Source organism: Eschrichtius robustus, chromosome 4 (genome assembly GCF_028021215.1).
Source record: "Eschrichtius robustus isolate mEscRob2 chromosome 4, mEscRob2.pri, whole genome shotgun sequence".
Taxonomy (NCBI): domain Eukaryota; kingdom Metazoa; phylum Chordata; class Mammalia; order Artiodactyla; family Eschrichtiidae; genus Eschrichtius; species Eschrichtius robustus.
Window position 1 is genome coordinate 49203238 of NC_090827.1, and position 25777 is coordinate 49229014.

At 39.4% G+C, this 25777-nt stretch overlaps 1 protein-coding gene across 1 annotated transcript; it reads right to left on the bottom strand.

Moving 5' to 3' along the window:
* Positions 1-21027: 21027 nt before the first annotated feature.
* Positions 21028-22206, bottom strand: TRIM75 (tripartite motif containing 75). Its single transcript, XM_068541963.1, has 2 exons — positions 21811-22206; positions 21028-21720 (listed from the first exon to the last, which is right to left on the bottom strand). The coding sequence occupies exons 1-2, from the start codon at positions 22204-22206 to the stop codon at positions 21028-21030; spliced, it is 1089 nt and encodes a 362-aa protein (XP_068398064.1).
* Between the last annotated feature and the right edge of the window lie 3571 nt (positions 22207-25777).

Below are 25777 nucleotides of genomic sequence, written 5' to 3' on the forward strand. Positions count from 1 at the left end.
AAATTTGGGTTTTGTTTGTTCTTCTTTCTCTAGTTCCTTTAGGTGTAAGGTTAGATTGTTTATTTGAGATTTTTCTTGTTTTTTGAGGTAGGCTTGTATTGCTATAAACTTCCCTCTTAGAACTGCTTTTGCTGCATCCCATAGGTTTTGGGTCGTCGTGTTTTCATTGTCATTTGTCTCTAGGTATTTTCTGATTTCCTCTTTGATTTCTTCAGTGATCTCTTGGTTATTTAGTAATGAATTGTTTAGCCTCCATGTTTTTGTGTTTTTTACGTTTTTATCCTGGTTTTATCCTGATATGATTTATAATCTCATAGTATTGTGGTCAGAAAAATGCTTGATGTGATTTCAATTTTCTTAAATTTAGTGAGGCTTGATTTTTGACCCAAGATGTGATCTATCCTGGAGAATGTTCCATGTGCACTTGAGAAGAAAGTATAATCTGCTGTTTTTGGATGGAATGTGTTATAAATATCAATTAAATCTATCTGGTCTATTGTGTTATGTAAAGCTTGTGTTTCCTTATTAATATTCTGTCTGGATGATCTGTCCATTGGTGTAAGTGAGGTGTTAAAGTCCCCCACTATTATTGTGCTACTGTTGATTTCCTCTTTTATAGCTGTTAGCAGTTGCCTTATGTATTGAGGTGCTCCTCTGTTGGGTGCATATATCTTTATAATTGTTATATCTTCTTCTTGAATTGATCCCTTTATCCTTATGTAGTGTCCTTCCTTGTCTCTTGTAACATGCTTTATTTTAAAGTCTATTTTATTTGATATGAGTATTGCTACTCCAGCTTTCTTTTGATTTCCATTTGCATGGAATATCTTTTTCCATCCCCTCACTTTCAGTCTGTATATGTCCCTAGGTCTGAAGTGGGTCTCTTGTAGACAGCATATATATGGGTCTTGTTTTTGTATCCATTCAGCGAGCCTGTGTCTTTTGGTTGGAGCATTTAATCCATTCACATTTAAGGTAATTATCTATATGTATGTTCCTATTACCATTTTCTTAATTGTTTTGGGTTTGTTTCTGTAAGTCCTTTTCTTCTCTTGTGTTTCCCACTTAGAGAAGTTCCTTTAGCATTTGTTGTAGAGCTGGTTTGGTGGTGCTGAATTCTCTTAGCTTTTGCTTGTCTGTGAAGCTTTTGATTTCTCCATCGAATCTGAATGAGATCCTTGCCAGGTAGAGTAATCTTCATTGTAGTTTCTTCCCTTTCATCACTTTAAATATATTGTGCCACTCCCTTCTGGCTTGTAGAGTTTCTTCTGAGAAAGCAGCTGTTAACGTTATGGGGGTTCCCTTGTATGTTATTTGTCGTTTTCCCTTGTTGCTTTTAATAATTTTTCTTTGTCTTTAATTTTTGTCAATTTGATTACTATGTGCTCGGCGTGTTTCTCCTTGGGTTTATCCTGCCTGGGACTCTCTGTGCTTCCTGGACTTGTGTGGCTATTTATTTTCCCGTGTTAGGGAAGTTTTCGACTATAATCTCTTCAAATATTTTCTCTGGTCCTTTATGTCTCTCTTCTCCTTCTAGGACCCCTATAATGTGAATGTCGGTGTGTTTAATGTTGTCCCAGAGGTCTCTTAGGCTGTCTTCATTTCTTTTCATTCTTTTTTCTTTATTCTGTTCTGCGGCAGTGAATTCCACTATTCTGTCTTCCAGGTCAGTTATCCGTTCTTCTGCCTCTGTTATTCTGCTATTGATTCCTTCTAGTGTATTCTTCATTTCCGTTATTGTATCGTTCATCTCTGTTTGTCTGTTCTTTAATTCTTCCAGGTGTTTGTTTTTAGTTCTTCTAGGTCTTTGTTAAACATTTCTTGCATCTTCTCAATCTTTGCCTCCATTCTTTTTCCAAGTTCCTGGATCATCTTCATTATCATTATTCTGAATTCTTTTTCTGGAAATTTGCCTATCTCCTCTTCATTTAGTTGTTTTTCTGGGGTTTTATCTTGTTACTTCATCTGATACATAGTTCTCTGCCTTTTCATTTTGTCTTTCTTTCTGTGAATGTGGTTTTCATTCCACAGGCTGCAGGATTGTAGTTCTTCTTGCTTTTGCTGTCTGCCCTCTGGTGAATGAGGCTATCTAAGAGGCTTGTACAAGCTTCCTGATGGAAGGGACTGGTGATGGGTAGAACTGGGTGTTGCTCTGGTGGGCAGAGCTCAGTAAAACTTTAATCCATCTCTTTGCTAATGGGTGGGCCTTAGTTCCCTCCCTGTTGGATATTTGGCCTGAGGCGACCCAGCACTGGAGCCTAGAGGCTCTTTGGTGGGGCTAATGGCAGACTCTGGGAGCGCTCACACCAAGGAGTACTTCACAGAACTTCTGCTGTCAATGTCATTGTCCCCCTGGTGAGCCACAGCCACCCCCTGCCTCTGAAGGAGACTCTCCAACACTAGCAGGTAGGTCTGGTTCTGTCTCCTATGGGGTCACTGCTCCTTCTCCCTGGGTCCTGATGTACACACTACTTTGTGTGTGTCCTCCAAGAGTGGAGTCTCTGTTTCCCCCAGTCCTGTTGAAGTCTTGCAGTCAAATCTCACTAGCCTTCAAAGTCTGATTCTCTGGGAATTCCTCCTCCCATTGCCAGACTCCCAGGTTGGGAAGCCTGACATGGGGCTCAGAACCTTCACTCCAGTGGGTGGATTTGTGTGGTATAATTGTTCTCCAGTTTGTGAGTCACCCACCTAGTGTTTATGCAATTTAATTTTATTGTGATTGCACCCCTCCCCTCATTGCAGCTTCTCCTTTGTCTTTGGATGTGGGGTATCTTTTTTGGTGAGTTCCAGTATCTTCCTGTCAATGACTGTTCAGCAGTTAGTTGTGATTCTGGTGCTCTTGCAAGAAGGAGTCTGTACCAGCTTGCTTTTAACAACAAAATTCACTTATTTAATTAACTTCAATCTACACCTAGCCAATCCTGATCATCCCCAAACCCTCTATCACTTTCTGTATTCATATTAGTTTTGTCCCTTATTTTTTTCATCCAGAAACAACCAGCTCTAAGACAGACTTACTTTCTCTTCCCGTAATAAAATGCAATTCCATTCCTCATACCTCCTTTACTGAAAACACTCATCCTGCTTTTCTACTGTATACTGAAATGTTTCCTTTATTTCTTTTATTAGCTTTAATTACATGTTTAAATTAGAGTCCTCAACTCTTAAAAACCTTAATTTCTAGTGACAACCAAGAAGTAAACCATTATGAGTTGTCTTTTACATTAGCATTCTGTAGATTGGTGAAAATACCAATGATAATTCCTAAAAACATTTGCTTTCTTATAGAGAACATCTCAGGGTGGCACCAAACACATTCATTGATAGTCCTAAATACATTTAGTTTTTTTGTTTAGTAATTGATGTCTCAGTATCTTATTTTATTTGGGAATGATCCAGCTATTCAACAAACTTTCATCATATAACTTAATTTAGCACAACTCTAAATTTCAACTTGCCGGATCTCTGGAGGGATTATTTTTAAGTAGACATTCCTAAAATATAATTATTCCTATAGAGTTTACATAAAAGCACTTATTTCATTTACATTTACTTTCCTTCAAAAACATTTTTTTATATTGAGTTATTTTCCTTGTTGATGATTTGTAACAGATATAATAAGTTTTTATTTGACTTCTATTAAACCTAGGTACAGTAAGTGTATTATATCAGTACTTAATGTTGATGACTGTAAAGACATGTCTACATTAATTAAATTAACAAGCTTAAACTAAGTTTAATACCACATATTAATTTAATACTGAATATTTCCCAGTCCATGGGAACCTGAAATTAATTCTGGCCAGTTACCTTCTATATTTTTGAGAATTTATGTAAGCACTCAATTTCCTTTAAGCCAATTAAGTAGAGCTCATTGTCAAATTAATTTTGATAATACCATCCAACATTAAGGACATATATACATTGCACACAGACATATAGAGAAACACAACCAGAGATCTCATAGCTTCATTTTCTAAACATAGTCATGAATCAGGTATTACAATATAAAACTCACTAGTTTTTAAACAGTTGAAATAAGTTAAATTTAGAAGGGCTTCTCCCTGCACCCCCCCTTTTTTTTTCCTCAGTCTCAAAAATTAGAGAAGATCTAAATAAGACAAGTGGTTTTGAGAGCCCTGGTCTCAAGGCACAGCGAGAGATAAGCAAGTTCTCCTAGTAGGACTTCTTCCCTCAGTGTCAGAATTCTGGAAAGATGTTTTATCAAGCTTTTTTTCTCCAAGTGTATATGCAAATACGTATATCCTTGAAAAAAAGCTCTCAAATATTTATCTTCTTTATTCCCAAATCCAGTCCAGTTGTTTACTGAGGAGCAGGCAGAGGCTTTGGGAGGGGAAGGAGCTCTCCCGGTCACCCACCAGGGGATGAGGAGAGCCAGGAATCTCTCCCAGGCTTTGTTCATTAGCAAAGACTTCGTGAGGGCCTGTGGTGTGCCAAGAACTAACCCACAGCCCGGAAATGCAATAGTTTCTTTCCAAAATATTTTTTTCTTTCTTTTTTTTTTTTTCACACAGACACACACACACTGTATTTTATTTTTACAAGACATAAATAGACTGACACCAAGCATTGTAAATGGATGACCACAACAAAAGCAACAATGATTGCAATTACCAAACACGAAACACACTCATGCTGTCATAATATTGACATTCAGTCCAGTAATCCTCCACTGTAACAGCTCCTTTACTTTGCAGTGAAAATTGATTTGTATATTCTTTGCCTCTGAGTCCTTGTGGGATTTTTTTTTTTAATTCAAACAGAAAGTCACGAAAATTATAATCATCCTCATCAGTTCACTCAGTCCCATGTAATTAATTCTTTTTTCATCTTGATCTTTTGTTAGCACTTTTATGAGTTCATCAGTTTTTCATTAGAGTTCTGAAAATGCTTACTCATTCAGTTCAGCAGTATAGTCAGTTACCAGAAACCTGTACTTGTCAGAGTCTTTTCCATGAATTCCTTGAAGATGAAACCCTTTTATAGGAACATATTTACAAAAGCATCACAGTACACCCAGAACTGTCTGTAAATGACAAAAGACTTAAAAATGACCATGGTTAAAGATTTGATGAAAGTTCATAATAATGCAGTTGACAAGGAAATTTAGTTATTTCTGAGATGATATACATTTTAAAGTAATAACTAGAATTATGACATAACATTCTACCAGAACATATAAGATTTTTAGAAATTTCATGTAATGTCTGAAACATTTATATTAACATATTTCCATACAAATAACCCAATGAAAGTTTAGTATTAGTTGTTTTGTTTGTTTGTTTTATACTGCAGGTTCTTATTAGTCATCAATTTTATACACATCAGTGTATACATGTCAATCCCAATCGCCCAATTCAGCACACCACCATCCCCACCCCACCACAGTTTTCCCCCCTTGGTGTCCATATGTCTGTTCTCTACATCTGTGTCTCAACTTCTGCCCTGCAAACCGGCTCATCTGTACCATTTTTCTAGGTTCCACATACATGCGTTAATATACGATATTTGTTTTTCTCTTTCTGACTTACTTCACTCTGTATGACAGTCTCTAGATCTATTCACGTCTCAGCAAATGACTCAATTTTGTTCCTTTTTATGGCTGAGTAATATTCCATTGTATATATGTACCACATCTTCTTTAACCATTCATCTGTCGATGGGCATTTAGGTTGCTTCCATGACCTGGCTATTGTAAATAGTGCTGCAGTGAACATTGGGGTGCATGTGTCTTTTTGAATTATGGTTTTCTCTGGGTATACACCCAGTAATGGGATTGTTGGATCCTATGGTAAATCTATTTTTAGTTTTTTAAGGAACCTCCATACTGTTCTCCATAGTGGCTGTATCAATTTACATTCCCACCAACAGGGCAAGAGGGTTCCCTTTTCTCCACACCCTCTCCAGCATTTGTTGTTTGTAGATTTTCTGATGATGCCCATTCTAACTGGTGTGAGGTGATACCTCATTGTAGTTTTGATTTGTATTTCTCTAATAATTAGTGATGTTGAGCAGCTTTTCATGTGCCCCTTGGCCATCTGTATGTCTTCTTTGGTGAAATGTCTATTTAGGTCTTCTGCCCATTTTAGGATTGGGTTGTTTGTTTCTTTAATATTGAGCTGAATGAGCTGTTTATATATTTTGGAGATTAATCCTTTGTCCATTGATTCGTTTGCAAATATTTTCTCCCATTCTGAGGGTTGTCTTTTCGTCTTGTTTATGGTTTCCTTTGCTGTGCAAAAGCTTTGAAGTTTCATTAGGTCCCATTTGTTTATTTTTGTTTTTATTTCCATTACTCTAGGAGGTGGATCAAAAAAGATCTTGCTGTGATTTATGTCAAAGAGTGTTCTTCCTATGTTTTCCTCTAAGAGTTTTATAGTGTCTGGTCTTACACTTAGGTCTCAAATCCATTTTGAGTTTATTTTTGTGTATGGTGTAAGGGAGTGTTCTAATTTAATTCTTTTACATGTAGCTGTCCAGTTTTCCCAGCACCACTTATTGAAGAGACTGTCTTTTCTCCATTGTATATCTTTGCCTCCTTTGTCATAGATTAGTTGACCATAGGTGTGTGGGTTTATCTCTGGGCTTTCTATCTTGTTCCATTGATCTATGTTTCTGTTTTTGTGCCAGTACCATATTGTCTTGATTACTGTAGCTTTGTAATATAGTCTGAAGTCAGGGAGTCTGATTCCTCCAGCTCCGATTTTTTCCCTCAAGACTGCTTTGGCTATTTGGCGTCTTTTGTGTCTCCATACAAATTTTAAGATGATTTGTTCTAGTTCCATAAAAAATGCCATTGGTAATTTGATAGGGATTGCACTGAATCTGTAGATTGCTTTGGGTAGTATAGTCATTTTCACAATGTTGATTCTTCCAATCCAAGAACATGGTATATCTCTCCATCTGTTGGTATCATCTTTAATTTCTTTCATCAGTGTCTTATAGTTTTCTGCATACAGGTCTTTTGTCTCTCTAGGTAGGTTTATTCCTAGATATTTTATCCTTTTTGTTGCAATGGTAAATGGGAGTGTTTCCTTAATTTCTCTTTCAGATTTTTCATCATTGGTGTATAGGAATGCAAGAGATTTCTGTGCATTAATTTTGTATCCTGCAACTTTACCAAATTCATTGATTAGCTCTAGTAGTTTTCTGGTGGCATTTTTAGGATTCTCTATGTATAGTATCATGTCATCTGCAAACAGGGACAGTTTTACTTCTTCTTTTCCAATTTGTATTCCTTTTATTTCTTTTTCTTCTCTGATTGCCATGGCTAGGACTTCCAAAACTATGTTGAATAATAGTGGTGAGAGTGGACATCCCTGTCTCGTTCCTGATCTTAGAGGAAATGCTTCCAGTTTTTCACCATTGAGAATGATGTTTGCTGTGGGTTTGTCATATATGGCCTTTATTATGTTGAGGTAGGTTCCCTCTATGCCCACTTTCTGGAGAGTTTTTATCATAAATGGGTGTTGAATTTTGTCAAAAGCTTTTTCTACATCTATTGAGATGATCATATGGATTTTATTCTTCAGTTTGTTAATATGGTGTATCACATTGATTGATTTGTGTATATTGAAGAATCCTTGCATCCCTGGGATAAATCCCACTTGATCATGGTGTATGATCCTTTTAATGTGTTGTTGGATTCTGTTTGCTAGTATTTTGTTGAGGATACTTGCATCTATATTCATCAGTGATATTGGTCTGTAATTTTCTTTTTTTGTAGTATCTTTGCCTGGTTTTGGTATCAGGGTGATGGTGGCCTCATAGAATGAGTTTGGGAGTGTTCCTTCCTCTGCAATTTTTTGGAAGAGTTTGAGAAGGATGGGTGTTAGCTCTTCTCTAAATGTTTGATAGAATTCACCTGTGAAGCCATCTGATCCTGGACTTTTGTTTGTTGGAAGATTTTTCATCACGGTTTCAATTTCATTACTTGTGATTGGTCTGTTCATATTTTCTGTATCTTCCTGGTTGAGTCTTGGAAGGTTATACCTGTCTAAGAATTTGTCCATTTCTTCCAGGCTGTCCATTTTATTGGCATAGAGTTGCTTGTAGTAGTCTCTTAGGATGTTTTGTATTTCTGCGGTGTCTGTTGTAACTTCTCCTTTTTCATTTCTGATTTTATTGATTTGAGTCCTCTCCCTCTTTTTCTTGATGAGTCTGGCTAATGGCTTATCAATTTTGTTTATCTTCTCAAAGAACCAGCTTTTAGTTTTATTGATTTTTGCTATTGTTTTCTTTGTTTCTATTTCATTTATTTCTGCTCTGATCTTTATGATTTCTTTCCTTCTGCTAACTTTGGGTTTTGTTTGTTCTTCTTTCTCTAGTTCCTTTAGGTGTAAGGTTAGATTGTTTACTTGAGATTTTTCTTGTTTCTTGAGGTAGGCTTGTATAGCTATAAACTTCCCTCTTAGAACTGCTTTTGCTGCATCCCATAGGTTTTGGATCGTCGTGTTTTCATTGTCATTTGTCTCTTGGTATTTTTTGATTTCCTCTTTGATTTCTTCAGTGATCTCTTGGTTATTTAGTAACATATTGTTTAGCCTCCATGTGTTTATGTTTTTTACCTTTTTTTCCCTGTAATTGATTTCTAATCTCATAGCATTGTGGTCAGAAAAGATGCTTCATATGACTTCAATTTTCTTAAATTTACTGAGGCTTGATTTGTGACCCAAGATGTGATCTATCCTGGAGAATGTTCCATGCACACTGGAGAAGAAAGTGTAATCTGCTGTTTTTGGATGGAATGTCCTATAAATATCAATTAAATCTATCTGGTCTATTGTGTCATTTAAACTTCTGTTTCCTTATTTATTTTCATTTTGGATGATCTGTCCATTGGTGTAAGTGAGGTGTTAAAGTCCCCCACTATTATTGTGTTACTGTCAATTTCCTCTTTTATAGCTGTTAGCAGTTGCCTTATGTACTGAGGTGCTCCTATGTTGGGTGCATATATATTTATAATTGTTATATCTTCTTCTTGGATTGATCCCTGGATCATTATGTAGTGTCCTTCCTTGTCTCTTGTAACATTCTTTATTTTAAAGTCTAGTTTATCTGATATGAGTATAGCTACTCCAGCTTTCTTTTGATTTCCATTTGCATGGAATATCTTTTTCCATCCCCTCACTTTCAGTCTGTATGTGTCCCTAGGTCTCAAGTGGGTCTCTTGTAGACAGCATATATATGGGTCTTGTTTTTGTATCCATTCAGCAAGCCTGTGTCTTTTGGCTGGAGCATTTAATCCATTCACGTTTAAGGTAATTATCGATATGTATGTTCCTATGACCATTTTCTTAATTGTTTTGGGTTTGTTTTTGTAGGTCCTTTTCTTCTCTTGTGTTTCCCACTTAGAGAAGTTCCTTTAGCATTTGTTGTAGAGCTGGTTTGGTGGTGCTGAATTCTCTTAGCTTTTGCTTGTCTGTAAAGCTTTTGATTTCTCCATCAAATCTGAATGAGATCCTTGCCGGGTAGAGTAATCTTGGTTGTAGGTTCTTCCCTTTCATCACTTTAAGTATATCATGCCACTCCCTTCTGGCCTGTAGAGTTTCTGCTGAGAAATCAGCTGTTAACCTTATGGGAGTTCCTTTGTATGTTATTTGTTGTTTTTCCCTTGCTGCTTTCAATAATTTTTCTTTGTCTTTAATTTTTGACAATTTGATTACTATGTGTCTCAATGTGTTTCTCTTTGGGTTTATCCTGTATGGGACTCGCTGCGCTTCCTGAACTTGGGTGGCTATTTCCTTTCCCATGGTAGGGAAGTTTTCGACTATAATCTCTTCAAATATTTTCTCTGGTCCTTTCTCTGTCTCTTCTCCTTCTGGGACCCCTATAATGCGAACGTTGTTGCGTTTAATGTTGTCCCAGAGGTCTCTTAGGCTGTCCTCATTTCTTTTTCATTCTTTTTTCTTTATTCTGTTCTGCAGCAGTGAATTCCACCATTCTGTCTTCCAGGTCAGTTACCCGTTCTTCTGCCTCTGTTATTCTGCTATTGATTCCTTCTAGTGTAGTTTTCATTTCAGTTATTGTATTGTTCATCTCTGTTTGTTTGTTTTTTAATTCTTCTAGGTCTTTGTTAAACATTTCTTGCATCTTCTCAATCTTTGCCTCCATTCTTATTCTGAGGTCCTGGATCATCTTCACTATCATTATTCTGAATTCTTTTTCTGGAAGGTTGCCTATCTCCACTTCATTTAGTTGTTTTTCTGGGGTTTTATTTTGTTCCTTCATCTGGTATGTAGCCCTCTGCCTTTTCATCTTGTCTATCTTTCTGTGAATGTGGTTTTTGTTCCACAGGCTGCAGGATTATAGTTTTTCTTGCTTCTGCTGTCTGCCCTCTGGTGGTTGAGGCTATCTAAGAGGCTTGATGGGAGGCTCTTCCAAAACTTTTCATTTCGAAAATTTTAAAGCATGATGAAAACTTGAAAGAATGATATGATAAACACCCTTCTATCTAGATTTCACAATTCAACAATTAACTGCCTCATTTACTTTATTTCTCTGTGTGTCTGTACATATACATATCTTTCTTCTTGTTTTTTTTTTCTTTTTAGTTTAAGACTTTATTTTTAGAGCAGGTTTAGGTTCACAAGAAAATGGAGGAAGGTACAGAGATTCCCACGTACTCCCTTCCCGCACACAATATAGCCTCCCTGTTAGCAACATCCCCTTCCACAGTAGTACATTTGTTACAATCGATGAACCTACATTGACTTATAATCGCCCCAAGCCCTTAGTTTACATGAGGGTTTACTCTTGGTGTTGTACATACTGTGGGTTTGGACAAATATATAATGATACGTATCCATCATTATAATATCATACACAGTATTTTTACTGCCTTAAAAATCCTGACTATTCTTCCCTCTCCCACCCCAGCCCCTGGCACTTTTTATTGTCTCCATAATTTTCCCTTTTTCAGAATGTCACATAGTTGGAATCAGAATATGGAGTCATCTAGTGAGCTTGTGCCTCTGGGCTGTGAACTTCACATGTGCTTCTCAGTCCTCTCTTCTTACTTAGGTGGGACAGGATGGCTGGAGTGGGGTAGAGTTATTTCCCTTTCCCCACATGGAAGGCTAGAGCTGACTAGTGTTGGGTATTTCCTTTTCCCCAGTTCAGGTAAGCTCTGATAATTCCCCAGCAGGTTAGGCTCTGCTTAACTAGCTTCTCCTAAGGGCAAGCCTCGTTAAGAGGAATAGAGTGCTCTGGCATATTTCAGAACGATTCCTTTTCCTTCCCCCTAATAGAGGCACAAGGGGATTTTCCTCTGATATTTACTGTAAGAATTCGGTCAAGATCCTGGAGGTAAATTTCACGGTATTGTGGAGGTTTCCCTAATACTGGTTCCTCTGAGAATTCTAGCTCTCAGAGTTGTCCACTGAGCCTCCAGCAATTCATCAATTACAGCTCAGGTTTTCCCACACCAGCACACATTCTCAAAGGGTTTCCAGTTGTAAGTTGTGACTCAGTGTATTCATCAGTCTTGGAAAATGTTGAGAGAGTGATTTCCAGTCTTGGGACAGTGATTCTCCTGTGAGTTCTCTCCTCTTTTACAAATTCAAGGAAAGGTGTTGATTATTCAAATCTGTTCAACTTTTACTTGTTGTTAGGACAGAGTTAGGACTTCAAAGATTCTTATCTGTGAAACTGAATCGTCCTTTTTTTGTTTGTTTGTTTTTCTGAAACATTTGAAGTTAAATCACATATATCATAACATTTCATTCCTGAATGCTTAAGCAGAAATCTCATGAGGACATGCTCTTACTTATAATGGCATACCATTATCACAGATAAGAAAATTAAAGTCCATTATTATTATATTATTATTATTATTATTATATCTTCTTTTTCAAGTTTCTCTAATAGTTTCCCAAATAGCTTTTATAGTCCAATAGTCACCCCAAACAGACATTTATTACACCATCACTCCCATCCTTGATCTAATTAAAGTTAAAGCATTGCATTGGGTTGTTATATCTCTGTAGTTTTTTGAATCTAGAGCAATTCTCCTGCCCCTTTTTCTTTGCAAGAAACATTCAGTTTTGGAAAATCCCAGCCCAGTTGCCTTGTAGAATGTTCTACATTCTACATTTGACTGATTAGTTCCTTATTCTGTCTTTTAACTTGTTTCTGTATCCCCTGTATTTCCTGTTGTCTTAGTTCAGACTGCTTTCAGGTAATACCATAAACAGCAGACATTTATTTCTCACATTTCTGGAAATAAGCTGGGAAGTCTAATTTCAGGGTGCTGGCCAGCTTGGTTCCTGGGGAAAGGCCTTTTCCTGGCTTGCAAATGGCCACCTTCTTGCTTGTCCTCACATGGTGGAGAGAGATCATACCTTTCTTGTCTCTTCTTCTCAGGGCACTAATCCCTTTTCTGAGGGCTCTAATCTCATGAACTAATGACCTCCCAAAGGCTCCACCTTCAAATATCACCACACTGAGAATTATGGCCTCAATATAAGACTTCTGGGGGGATACAAACATTCAGTCCATAGAAACTGTAAAATGAAAATCACTTCTAGAGGCTTGATTCGGGTTAAGCATATTTGCAAAGAATACGTAGCAAATGAAACTATGAACTTGTCGAAGGGTTATCTGTATACCTTTTGTATGTATCTATGAATTATCTTGCTGTCTTTGCACACATTTTTATTGGGGTTTGATGATTTTTTTTTATCAATGTAGTCTCAGCCTAGTCTATATTCTGCTACCAAACAAGGGACTTAAATTGATCTCTGAAGTCATTGCTAATAAGACAAGAGATGGACAAAAATGCAAATCGTAATCCCCATGGAGAGATGTTTCTTCTGGCCCAAATGTTTATCAGTGGGTGAATGAATAACCCGATAGTGTTAAATCAAAGCAATGGAATACTACTCAGCAATAAAAAGAATGAACTATTGATTCATACAATACTATTTTGAACAAAAGAAGCCAGGCAAAAGACAGCATATACAGTATGATTTTATTTATATAAAATTCTAAAAAGTGCACACTAATCTATAGTGACAGGAAGCAGATCAATGGTTGCCTGGTAATAAAATGAGAGGAGGAGCGAAGCAGAAGGAAGAGATTACAAAAAGACATGAGGAAGGATTGGGGGATGCTGAAGATGTTTGTTATCTTGATTATGGTGATGGGCACAGCTTATCAAGCTCTACACTTTAAATATATGCAAGTAAATGTAACTAAATATAATTATTATTGGGCATTTCTTGGTGTTCAGTTGATGGCTGTCATTGTTTGGATGAATAATAAAATAAATTCATATATAATTCACTAATTATTTTATGTTTTGTACACATTTTTTTTTGCCTTTATTTCAGGAAAAAATATGTTGTTATCAAGACATTCACAAAATGTGCCTTCTACTGACAGTAATGACATTTGAACAAGTTTTCTTGAGTGTTTTTTCTCAAAGCTGTTTTATTTTAAATTTTTAATTTTAGAAACTGCACTCTGCTAATGCAGTAATACCTGGAATTTCAAAAAAAATGCTTCAATCAATATTTAGATTTGGAAACAAACTATGACTTTTGTATATCACATCAAACACTGCAATGGGATTACAGATCATGAATTAATTTTATCAAAGAAATTATAAAATATTTTAATTTAATAACATAAACCACTCTTACATGTCATGATTGTCAGCATCTCTTTAAGCAATCTCTAGATCCATATACCATTTAAGTTCTATTTCTTTAAAAAAATGTTCTTCTCTCTAAAATAATTGAAATAAACTATTTATATTACAAAGATACAAATTATCTATATTATCAATATTTTAAATAAATTAATTAAACCTGGAAAGTTTAATTTTTTGAAAATTTAGTTAATTTTATTAAATGTTCAAATCTGGGTCCTCTTTTTTTTTAATCGAGGCATAAATGATACAAAACTTTATATTAGTTTCAGATGTATAATCTAATGATTTGATATTTGTATATATTGTGAAATGATCATTGCAGTAAGTCTAGTTATCATCATAGTTACATCACAATACAAAGTTATAAAAATTTTTTTTTCTTATGATGAGGACTTTTATGATTTATTTTTTTCTTATGATGAGGACTTTTAAGATTTATTTGTATAGCAGGGGAACTATATTCAATACCTTGTAATAGTTTATAATAAAAAATAATCTAAAAATATGTATATATAGGCATTTATATATATAAGTGAATCACTGTGCTGTACAACTGAAATTAACACAATAGTGTAAATCAACTATACTTCAATAAAAAAATTTAAACTTAGCAACTTCCAGATATGTAATACAGTATTACCACACTGTTTATTAAATCCCCATGACTTCTTTATCTTATGACTGGAAGTTGGTACTCTTTGACCACTTTCACCCATTTCAGCCACCATTCACCCCCACAATTTTGGCAACCACCAATGTTCCAATCTGTTCTCTGAACCTATGACCTTGTTGTTTTTGTTTTTTCTTTTTAAATTCCACATGTAGGTGAAATCATACACTACCTGTCTTTCTCTGTCTGACTTAGTTCAATTAAAATAATACACTATTTGTCGATCCATGTTGTCACAAATGGCAATATTATATTCTTCTTTATGGCTGAAAAATATTCCATTGTATATATACCACATCTTCTTTATCCATTTATCCATCAGTGAACACTTAGGTTGTTCCCATATCTTGCCGATTGTAAATACTGCTGCAAAAAACATGGGAGTGCATACACATTTACAAGTTAATGTTTTTATTTTCTTAAGATAATACCCTGAAGTGGAATTGCTGGATCATATGGTAGTTCTATTTTTAATTTTTTGAGGAACCTCCATATTGTTTTCCATAGAGGCTGCACCAATTTACATTCCAACCAAAAGTGCACGAGTGTTCCCTTTTGTCCACATCCTCACCAACACTTGTTTTTTCTTGTCTTTTTGATAATAACCATTTTGACGGGTGTGATGTGATATCTAACAGTGGCTTTGATTTGCATTTCCCTGATGTTTACTGATGCTCATCATTTTTTCACGTGTCTGTTGGCCATCTGCATGTCTTCTTTGAAAAAAATGTCTATTAAGATCTTCTGCTCATCTTTAATTGGTTTCTTTGTTTTGTTGTTGTTGTTTTGTGGGATTTTTGTTTGTTTTCTGTTTTTGCTACTGAATTGTATGAGCTCTCTTTATATTTTGGATATTAACACCTTATCAGCTACATGATTTGCAAATATTTTCTCACATTTAGGGTTGCCTTTTTATTTTCTTGATAGCTTCCTTTGCTGTGCAGAAGCTTTTTAGTTTGACGTAGTCCCACTTGTTTACTTTTGCATATGTTGCCTTTGCTTTTGGTGTCAGATTCAAAAAATCATTGCCAGAACCAATATCAAGGAGCTTAACATCTATGTTTTCTTCTAGGATTTTTATGGTTTCACATCTTATATTCAAGTCTTTAATCCATTTCAGTTTTTTTGTGTATAGTATAAGGTAGTGCATAGTATAAGATTCATTCTTTTGCATGTCACTGTCCAATTTTCCCAATACCATTTATTGAAGAAATTGTCCTTTCATTATTTCATATTCTTGGTTCCTTTGTCATAAATTAATTATGTATGCCTGGGTTTATTTCTGGGTTCTCTCCTCTGTTCCATTGTTCTATGTGTCTGTTTTTATTCCAATACTTTACTGTTTTGATTACTAAATCCTTGTAATAGAGTTTGAAATTAGGAAGCATGATGCTTCCAGCTTTCTTCTTTCTTAAAATTTCTTTGGTTATTGGGGATCTTGGGTGGTGCCATCCAAATGTGAGGATTGTTTGCTCTATTTCTATGAAAAATGCCATTGGCAATCAGAGAAGAAAAAGAAATAAAAGGAATCCAAATTTGAAAAGAAATTAAACTGTCACTGTTTGCAGATGACATGATACTATACATAGAAAATCCTAAAGAAGCTACCAGAAAACTACTAGAGCTCATCAATGAATTTGGTAAAGTTGCAGGATACGAAATTAATACAGAGAAATATGTTGCATTTCTAGACACTAACAACGAAAGATCAGAAAGAGAAATTCAAGAAACAATCCCTTTTTCTATTGCACAAAAAAGGATAAAATGCCTAGGAATAAACCTACCTGAGGAGGCAAAAGACCTATACTCCAAAAACTATAAGATGCTGATGAAAGATATCAAAGACGACACAAACAGATGGAAAGATATACCATGTTCTTTGACTGGAAGTATCAGTATTGTCAAAATGACTATACAACACAAGACAATCTACAGATTCAATACAATCCATATCAAATTACTAATGGTTCATCAAAATTACCATTTAATAATAATGATAATAATAATAAAAAAATTAAGAGGGAGGGAGGAAACTTTGGGAGGTGATGGATATGTTTATGGCATAAATTGTGGTGATGTTTTCATGGATGTATACGTATATGCAAACTCATCAAGTTGTATACATTAAATATGTACAGCTTTTTGTATATCAATCATACCTCAAAAAAGCAGTTTTTTAAATTACCATTTAATGTAACCGACAAGGACTTAATCTCCAAAATATACAAACAGCTGATACAACTCAACAACAAAATACCAAACAACCCAATCAAAAAATGGGCAGAAGATCTAAATAGACATTTCTCCAGAGAAGACATACAGATGGCCAAGAAGCACATGAAAAGCTGCTCAACATCACTAATTATTAGAGAAATGCAAATCAAAACTACAATGAGGTATCACCTCCCACCGGTCAGAATGGCTATCAACAAAATGTCTACAAATAGTAAATGCTGCAGAGCATGTGGAGAGAAGGGAACCCTCCTTCACTGTTGGTGGGAATGTAAATTGGTACAGTCACTGTGGAGAACAGTATGGAGGCTCCTCAAAAAACTAAAAATAGAACTACCATATGACCCTGCAATCCCACTCTTGGGCATATATCCAGAGAAAAATATGGTCTGAAAGGATACATGCACCCCAATATTCACTGTAGCACTGTTTACAATAGCCAAGACCTGGAAGCAACCTAAATGTCCATTGACAGAGGAATGGATAAAGAAGTTGTGGTACATGTACACAATGGAATATTACTCAGCTATTAAAAAGAATGAAATAATGCCATTTGCAACAACATGAATGGACCTAGAGACTGTCATACTGAGTGAAGTAAGTCAAAGAGAACTATTATATGATATCACTTATATGTGGAATTTTAAAAATGATACAAATGAACTTATTTACAAAACAGAAACAAACTCACAAACTCAGAGAACAAACTTATGGTTACCGGGGCGAGGGGTGGGGGGGGCAGAGGGATAGCTAGGGAGTTTGGGATTGACAGAAAAATAATTGTATATCACTATATTGTACACCTGTAACATATAATATGTACATCAACTATACATCAATTAAAAAAAATGTTAAAAAAAAGAAAAATGTCATTGGTATTTTGATAGCAATTGTGTTGAATCTGCAGATTGCTTTGGGTAGTATAGACATTTTAACAATATTAACTCTTCTAATCCATGAACATAGAATATCTTTCTATTTATTAATATCTTCTTCAATTTCTTTCATCACTGTACATGTCTTTCCCTTCCTTGGTTCAATTTGTTTGTGTTTTTAAATGGGATTGTTTTCCTAATTTATCTTTCTAATAGTTTGTTGTTAGTATATGGAAACAGGAAATTTTTGGTTATTGATTCTGTATCTTGCAACTTCACTGAATTTGCTTATTCTCACAGGTTTTGGGTGGAGTGTTTAGAGTTTTCTAAGTCCCCTCTTGACAGCATTATAACTCACAATTTCCCAGGACTTCTTTTGTTTAGAGGGTGGAAGGTTAGCTATTTAGAGAAGCATTTGTTTTAAACCTGATTGGTATTAGTCACATGTGGATATTTCATGTTATAGGTGCTTAGCACTGAGCACCACATTCTGAGAGGAAACCATGAGTATATTAGTGTGTGTGTGTGTGTGTGTGTGTTGTAATCCGCAGTTCCCTTTGAAGCATGAAGACTCTGGAAAGGCATCTTGCTTGGGTATAAATGTGGAATAATATTTGTAGCCCTTTGTCAGTTGTATAAATTGGAAATATCTTTTCTCAAATTTCCCCGCACTCTCTTTATACTGCCGTCTAATTAAAAGGAAGTCTAAAATTTCATATGGTCAAACTTACATTTTCCTTCATGGCAGGTGCATTTTTGTAGATATTAACTAAAAACAAATTTTAATTGAGAGGTCATGAAGATATTCCTCTATTTTAGCTCCCAAATGCCCTATAGTATGTCCATTCATATGTGGCTGGAGTTGACTTATATACACAGAACCAGTTTAATATTCTGGATCCCTTCTCCTCATTAAATGACTGAAATTTAATTGGGGGGGAAATGACATCATTATAACATTCAATCTTCTTAATATTTTATGTGGTAATTCTTCTCATCTATTTTTGTCCTTTTAAAGATTTTCTCTGTAATGCTTTACAATCATCTGTGCAGAGACATGCATATTTTTGTGAGATTTCTTCCTAGGTATTGCTATTTTTTGGTTCTATTACAAATGGCAAGTTTCATTTTCTGATTGATGCTCTTATACAGAAATGCATTTGAATTTTGCATATTGATCTTGTACGTAGCAACCTTGCAAAATTTACATATGTATTAAATTCATTTGTAAATCATTTTGGGTTTTCTATGTAAAACATCATATCATTTAATAATAGGAAAATTTATATTTTTTTCTTTCCAATCACTATACTTGTTCCCTTCTTGCCTGTTTGTGCTGCTAATGAATGCCAAAGCATTGTTGAATAGGTGTCGCATTTCCATTCTAAGAGAAAACTATCAGAATTTTATCAGTGCTGTAGGATTTTGGTAGATATCCTTCAACAGATTAAGGAAGTTCCCTTCACTGTCTAATTTTCTAAATTTTTTCTTTTTTCTTCTCATGACTCCATGTATTAACCTGGGAAAGCTGACTTACAAAACACCACAGACTGACTGGCTTAAACAAAACAAATTTATTTTCTTGCAGTTCTGGAGGTCCAAGATCAAGGTGTCTGCAGGTTTGTTTTCTACTGAGGCCTCCTTGGCTTGCAGATAACCTCTCTCCGTGCCCTCCCATGGCCTTTTCTCTATGCATGCACATCCCTGGTGTCTTTCTTCTTTTGAGGACAGTCATTGAAGTAGGGCCCAACACCGTGTTAAACAGGTGATAGCAAGAATCCTTGTTTGAGGTCCATTGTCAGAGAGAACACTAACAGAATTTCATCACTGCGGTGGGTTTTGGTAGATATCAACTAACACATTAAGGCAATGACCTTTTCCTAATTTCCTAAATTTTCCTTTTTTTAAATCACTGACTGGTCATATTAGATTTGTCTCCATTTTCATTTAACCTTGATTACCTACTTAAGTGCCCCACCTCTGAAGTGGTGGGACACATTCAGTCCATAACTATGTCCCCATTTTCATTTAACCTTGATTACCTACTTAAGTGCCCCACAGTTTGTGGTGGGACACATTCAGTCCATAACTATGGATGATGAATTTTATCAAACGATTTTTCTGCCATCTATTGAGATAATCATGAGACTTGTTTTCATTTAGTCTATTATGTGGTAAAATAAATTGAGTATTCAGTGAGGTTTCTTATTGGTCTCTGGCTTTTAGAATGTAACTTTATTGGTTGTAAAGATATGCATGTGTGGTAAACCTTTCAAGAAAAACAAAGGAATTATTAATATCAAGATGCTGGATGCTTCAAGCTGGGGAAAATGGGGGTGACATAGTGTGTTAGAATCCACGGGGCCTCTGAGCCACCGTGTAATGTTTGATTTCTTCACCTAGGTGTTTTATACATGGGTACTAATTTTACTATTCTCCTTTAAATTGTATCTGCATGTTTACTACACAATCTTACATGCCTGCTTTTCATAACAAAACAAAAATAGATGAGTCACACTCAAAGATGAAATAAGCTACTGTGAAAATTAGAAATAGAATAGAAACATGCTTAAATGTTGGAACCAGGAAGAGAAAAGTAGCAGCCAGTTTAACCCTGTTGAGACATGGAAACAAATCTCCCCAAGCACAGGAAGGAGCAGGGACAATCTGCAAGTATTTAGGGGAACTTCCCTGGCGGTGCAGTGGTTAAGACTCGGAGCTTTCACTGCACTGGGCACAGGTTCTATCCCTGGCTGGGGAACTATGATCACACATGTCACAGTGGGGGAGGGGGTGTTATTAGGCCCCCAAAATTAAAAAACCAAGGAAAAGTATAAGACTGATCTTTTTCTATGCCAAATATCTCCCAGGAAGATGTATAAATCATCTCACATAATGTCATAGTTACTGGACAACCTCAAATTTCAGGTAAGAGAGGAATTTAGATGTACTACTGGTAATGAGCAAAACCCAACCCCTGTATAAAGGGCAATAAATCTGCCTGACCTTTGCCCTTGAGGGAGACTGGACAGTATACAAACCTGCCTGTGCTCTGATGGAGATGCCACCTCTATCTTTCAAGGCTGTTTCCCATAAAAACGTCCTGGGAAACACAGTCCTGAGTGGTCGGTCCCTTGCTCCCGACATGTGCAAGACGCCCCCTGAGAACTGTCTCCACACAGGTGTGTTTCCTCTCCCATATGGAACGTGTAAGGTGTTTATGGAACAGGTAAATGTATAGGTATAGGAAATATGCAAGTGTTCACACATTTACTGAAGCTGTGAAATTACAATTTTACAGGCTCCAACGTTAGAATTCCAGAAACACTTTACAGTTAAACTCCACGTCCCTGTTAGTTCCCACAACATCTCTACTGCTATGGAAACACCACCACCAACAACAACAAAATAGAAAACGAAATGAGAAAAACTTCCTTCATGACTTTAAGTCAAATAAACATTAAAAAAAATATATCTCGGTGCCAGATGTAAGGACAGTTGTAAACATTCTACCTACTGTCCATAAATTTCAGGAAGAAAAAGAAGCAAAGTCAAAGATCATCCTTAGTAATCTCTTACTGCTTAGATTGTAAGAGGTTGAGTATAGCATCCGATAGAGAGAAATAGGGCTTTAGGATCTCAGAAAATTTATCGGTGAAAGAGTGGATGTGGGACCTGTCCTTCCAACTGTGGAAGGAAATCGCGCCCAACTCACAGTCCAGATACACACCGATCCCGCCAGGCTCCTCCTTCAGCTCCAGGGGAACGGCGCCCCGCGGCCCGCGGGCCTCATAATCCCCTCCGCGCAGCCCCAGAGTCCAGAGGCGTCTCTGTCCCTCCAGGCGCCCAGCGCCGGTCCTGGAGGCGGAGTCTGCGCAGACGCCCACGGCCCACGCTGCCCCGCCCACCCGCCCCTCCCAGTACCGCCCGCCGCTGGCAAAGCCCAACGAGCCCATCACCGCAGGCTCCGTGCAGAATCTCTGCGCTCTTGGGGGAAAAAGCTGCCTGCTCCTCGCAAACGTCACCGACTTTCTATCGTCGGACACGAGCAGGTTGGGATGCGCTGTTTCGGGGTCCAGGGTCACGTCCTCCCGGAACTTATGAATGATTTTCTGCAGAGCCGAGGGCTGCGGGGGCAGGCTGCAGCCTTCCCGCCTCAGCTGGAAGGAGTAGACGTCGGGGCACTTCAGACGCTCGCACCTGCCCAGGACGCCCCCTATGCCGCTCAGCAGCCTGGCTCCAGGCAGCACGCTTCTCTCTGTCACCTCCTGCAGGAGGCCCCGCAGCTCGCAGATGTGGTCTGAGAAGGCGGTGATGTTGACGCCCAGCTACTCCTGGATGTCCTGCTCCTCCTGGACCAGCCTCGCCACGACGGCCTCCTGCTCGCGGTCCACAGCCCGGCTCAGCTGCCGGAACTCCGAGGCGAGATCCAGCCGCTGGCGCGGCACCAGCTCCCGCAGCTCCGGCAGCTTTCTGTCCTGCGCGGCCACCAGGCTGTGGGCATCTGCCACCCGCCTCTTCAAAGGCTCCACGTGAGCGCCGAGCCTCTGCCGGTGGTCAGCCGCGGCCTCGCCCACCGGCCTCACCAAGTGGCCCTTGTGCTCAGGGGTCCGTGCGCACAGGGGACACAGCACCTCCACGTGTTCCTCGCAGAAGAGGCTCAGAACCTGGCGGTGCAGCTCGCACAGGCGCGGCTCCTCACTCCTCCTCCGGTTGCTCCAGCTGCTCTGGACCAGCCTGGCCGCCTGGATCATCCTGCCAAGCTGGGTGTTGCTCCTCACCAGCCGCTCTTGGCACGGGTGGCGGCACAGGGGGCAAGGGAACCTGTCCTCCAGGTGAGCCCAGGACGGACCGCTGGGTGCAGGAGCGGCAGAAGTTGTGCCCGCACTCCATGGTGACGGGGTCTCTCAGGCCCTCCAGACAGATGGAACAATTGGCTTCTGCCTGGAGTCCAGCCAGGGCCGCTGCCGCTGCCATCAGGGCTGCACTGAGGTGGGTTTCTTAGGAGGCCGGGCTACTGGGTCTCTGCGCTGAGTAGCAGGTGCACCCTCGGGTCTCCCTCCTTCCTGTTCTGGATGTTGCAGGACCCTGGGGTGCAGGCAGGTGTTCAGAGAGGCTTCCTTCACTCCTGTGGCCTATCGTAGAGCAGCTGGGTGACTCGCTGCCCTCAGCAGCTCCAGGGTGTGAAGCCAAGCTCAGCAACTCTCTGGGTCAGAGAGCAGACACAGCTCCAAAGTGCCTTTTCCTTCCTGGGGATGAGAAAATAATCCTTCCTGTGAAAAGGCTGCCCTGTGTCTTGAGGGACTCTCACTGCCACAGTAAGGCATCCTCTGATCCTCCCCTCCACCACCGCCCACCTACACCCACATGGACCACAGGTTGATGGGACCAGGTCCTGGGACTGTGGAAAGTGTGTGGGCTTGAGGACAAGAGCCCAGGGCCTGGTTGGGACTGCCCCTCAGTCACCTCCTATCTGGGGACCTGGGGAAAGTTACATAACATCCCGTTTCTGAGAGAATCTGGTTAAAGGATAAACAACCCAGCTTCAGTAATTTCAATCTTGTCAAAAATCTAATAATAAAAAACTGGTACTTTTTGGCTTAAACCACAGATACTTCTAACAGCACTGAATTCATAATACATCAAAATTTACTTTTCACTTAAGCTTCTCAACTACAGAATATATGAAATTTTTTGCATAAGTGGATGGGATTTGGACTAGATGAAATTTGCTCTGGGCACCCTCCCAAAACTGACTTTTCACTTCAAGCTCAGAATGAGATTGAGATCAGTACGTCAATTTGAGTTGAAGCTGAGAAACACACACACATACAAACGTACTCCCTGATGACAGTGGTAAGCTACCAACTAGTGAGGATTTGTGGAGTCAAGATCCTAAGAAGAAGGTGTGGAGCTTTCCCCTTGAAGCACCTACTGATTCTCAAGGAGGCTGAGAGGCCATCAACTCTCAGGGCTGAGAAATCTTGAGTTCAGGGCACCTACACAGGAAGAGTCCTGTTAGATGCTCCAAACTTTCCACTGGGATCAGCAAAGTGATCCCAAAGCTGAAAGTGAGCATCCATGGAGGGTATGGGGGGAGGTTGGAGTGGGTGGGGGGTGTATTGATTTAATCATCTCCAGCCCTGATAGGTTTAAGACAATCTCTGAGTCCAGAGACCCCAGAATGAATTTCAAGTGTTAAGATATAACGTCTTGGAGATACGTGGTGTCACTGGATCATTCATACACAGCTGGTGAGAGGTAAGTGGGTACAACCACTTTTGAAAACTATTTTGCATTATTAACTATCTTAGAACATACACTCAGTTATTTTACTCAGGCTGTGTAACCATCCAGACTATGAACCAGGGCTACAAACTCTGTGCACAAAAGTACATACACGAAGGTTCAGTACAACACTTTTCACAAGTCCAAACTGGAAATAACCCCAAAGTTCCACAGCATTAGAATGGCTAGATGAATGTGGTCTGTTCATACAATGGGACATTAATCAGCAATGTGTGGACACTAAATACTCTTCACCCCAAAACTGGGGTGAATCTCAAAGATGTAACGTGGTGTGACAAAAAGCCAGGCACAAAAGAATACGCACCGTGTGTGCAGGAAAAACGACTTCATGGTGTTAGACCTCAGCATTAGTGCTCATATTGGGGGAGGAGGGATGGGCTAGTGATTGGGAGGAAGGTGAGAAGGGCTCTAGGGGTGCTGGTAACAATCTATTTCTTCATCTGGGTGGTGGTGTAGGGTTACAGGCTTATGCAGTTTTCACTGTGCATGTCTAATAAAAGCAAAAGTGACCATAAAACCATAGACTATAGAAATAAATTATAGAGAAATATGTTCCATCTGTTTGGCTGAGGAAGCAAATTTTTGAAAATCAGAAAACTACATGATTGCTTCAAGCATATAATTAGCTTATATCAAGCAATTCAAGCAAACATAATGAAAAATCTGGACATAAAAATGGGTAAAGAAGATCCCCTACCCGGTCGCGTTTCTAAGTCAGACCCAGTTCGACTCCGTCTGGTTTCCAGACCGAGTCTGGAGAAAGAAATGTTCAAATGAAGTCTAAAAGCTCCTGAGACAAAAGCTGTGGAGACTCCAAGAGGGACGGACCCAGCACCTCCTGAGGCGGGAAAGGCAGCGAGCTCAGGGCTCAGCAGCTTCAAGGGGTGGAGGAGAGAAGATGGCGGAAGAGTAAGACGCGGAGATCACCTTCCTTCCCACAGATACAGTAGAAATACATCTACACGCGGAACTGCTCCTACAGAACACCCACTGAACGCTGGCAGAAAACGTCCGACCTCCAAAAAGGCAAGAAACTACCCCCGTACTTGGGTAGGGCAAAAGAAAAAAGAAATAACAGAGACAAAAGAATAGGGACGGCACCTGCGCCAGTGGGAGGGAGCTGTGAAGGAGGAAAGATTTCCACGCACTAGGAAGCCCCTTCGCGGGCAGAGACTGCGGGTGGCAGAAGGGGGAAGCTTCGGAGCCACGGAGGAGAGCGCAGCCACAGGGGTGCGGAGGGCAAAGCGGAGAGGCTCCCGCACGGAGGAGCGGTGCCGACCAGCACTCACCAGCCCGAGAGGCTTGTCTGCTCCCCCGCCGGGGCGGGTGGGGCTGGGAGCTGAGGCTCGGGCTTCGGTCGGATCGCAGGGAGAGGACTGGGGTTGGCGGCGTGAACACAGCCTGAAGGGTTTAGCGCACCACAGCTGGCTGGGAGGGAGACTGGGAAAAAGTCTGCAGCTGCCGAAGAAGCAAGAGGCTTTTTCTTGCCTCTTTGTTTCGCTGCGCGCAAGGAGAGGGGATTCAGAGCGCCGCCTAAACGAACTCCAGAGAAAGGCGCGAGCCGCGGCGATCAGCGCGGACCCCAGAGACAGGCGTGAGACGCTGGGGCTGCTGCTGCCGCCTCCAAAAAGCCTGTGTGTGAGCACAGGTCACTCTCCACACCGCCCCTCCCGGGAGCCGGTGCAGCCCGCCACTGCCAGGGTCCCGTGATCCCCGGACAAATTCCCCGGGGAGAACGCACTGCGCGCCTCAGGCTGGTGCAACGTCACGCCGGCCTCTGCCGCCGCAGGCTCGCCCCGCCTCCTCCGTACCCCTCCCTCCCCGCGGCCTGAGTGAGCCAGCGCCCCCGAAGCAGCTGCTCATTTAACCCCGTTCTGTCTGGGCGGGGAATAGACGCCCTCAGGTGACCTACACACAGAGGCGGGTCCAAATCCAAAGCTGAACTCCAGGAGCTGTGTGAACAGGGAAGAGAAGGGGAAATCTCTCCCAGCAGCCTCAGAAGTAGCGGATTAAAAC

What these genes read in the sequence shown, in the direction of transcription:
- TRIM75 (XM_068541963.1), bottom strand. Translation starts at nt 22,206, where the DNA reads ATGATCCAGGCGGCCAGGCTGGTCCAGAGCAGCTGGAGCAACCGGAGG. An exon ending in AGGCCGTCGTGGCGAGGCTG is followed by an intron (nt 21,721 to 21,810) that starts GTCCAGGAGGAG and finishes GGCCTCCTGCAG; the next exon opens with GAGGTGACAGAGAGAAGCGT.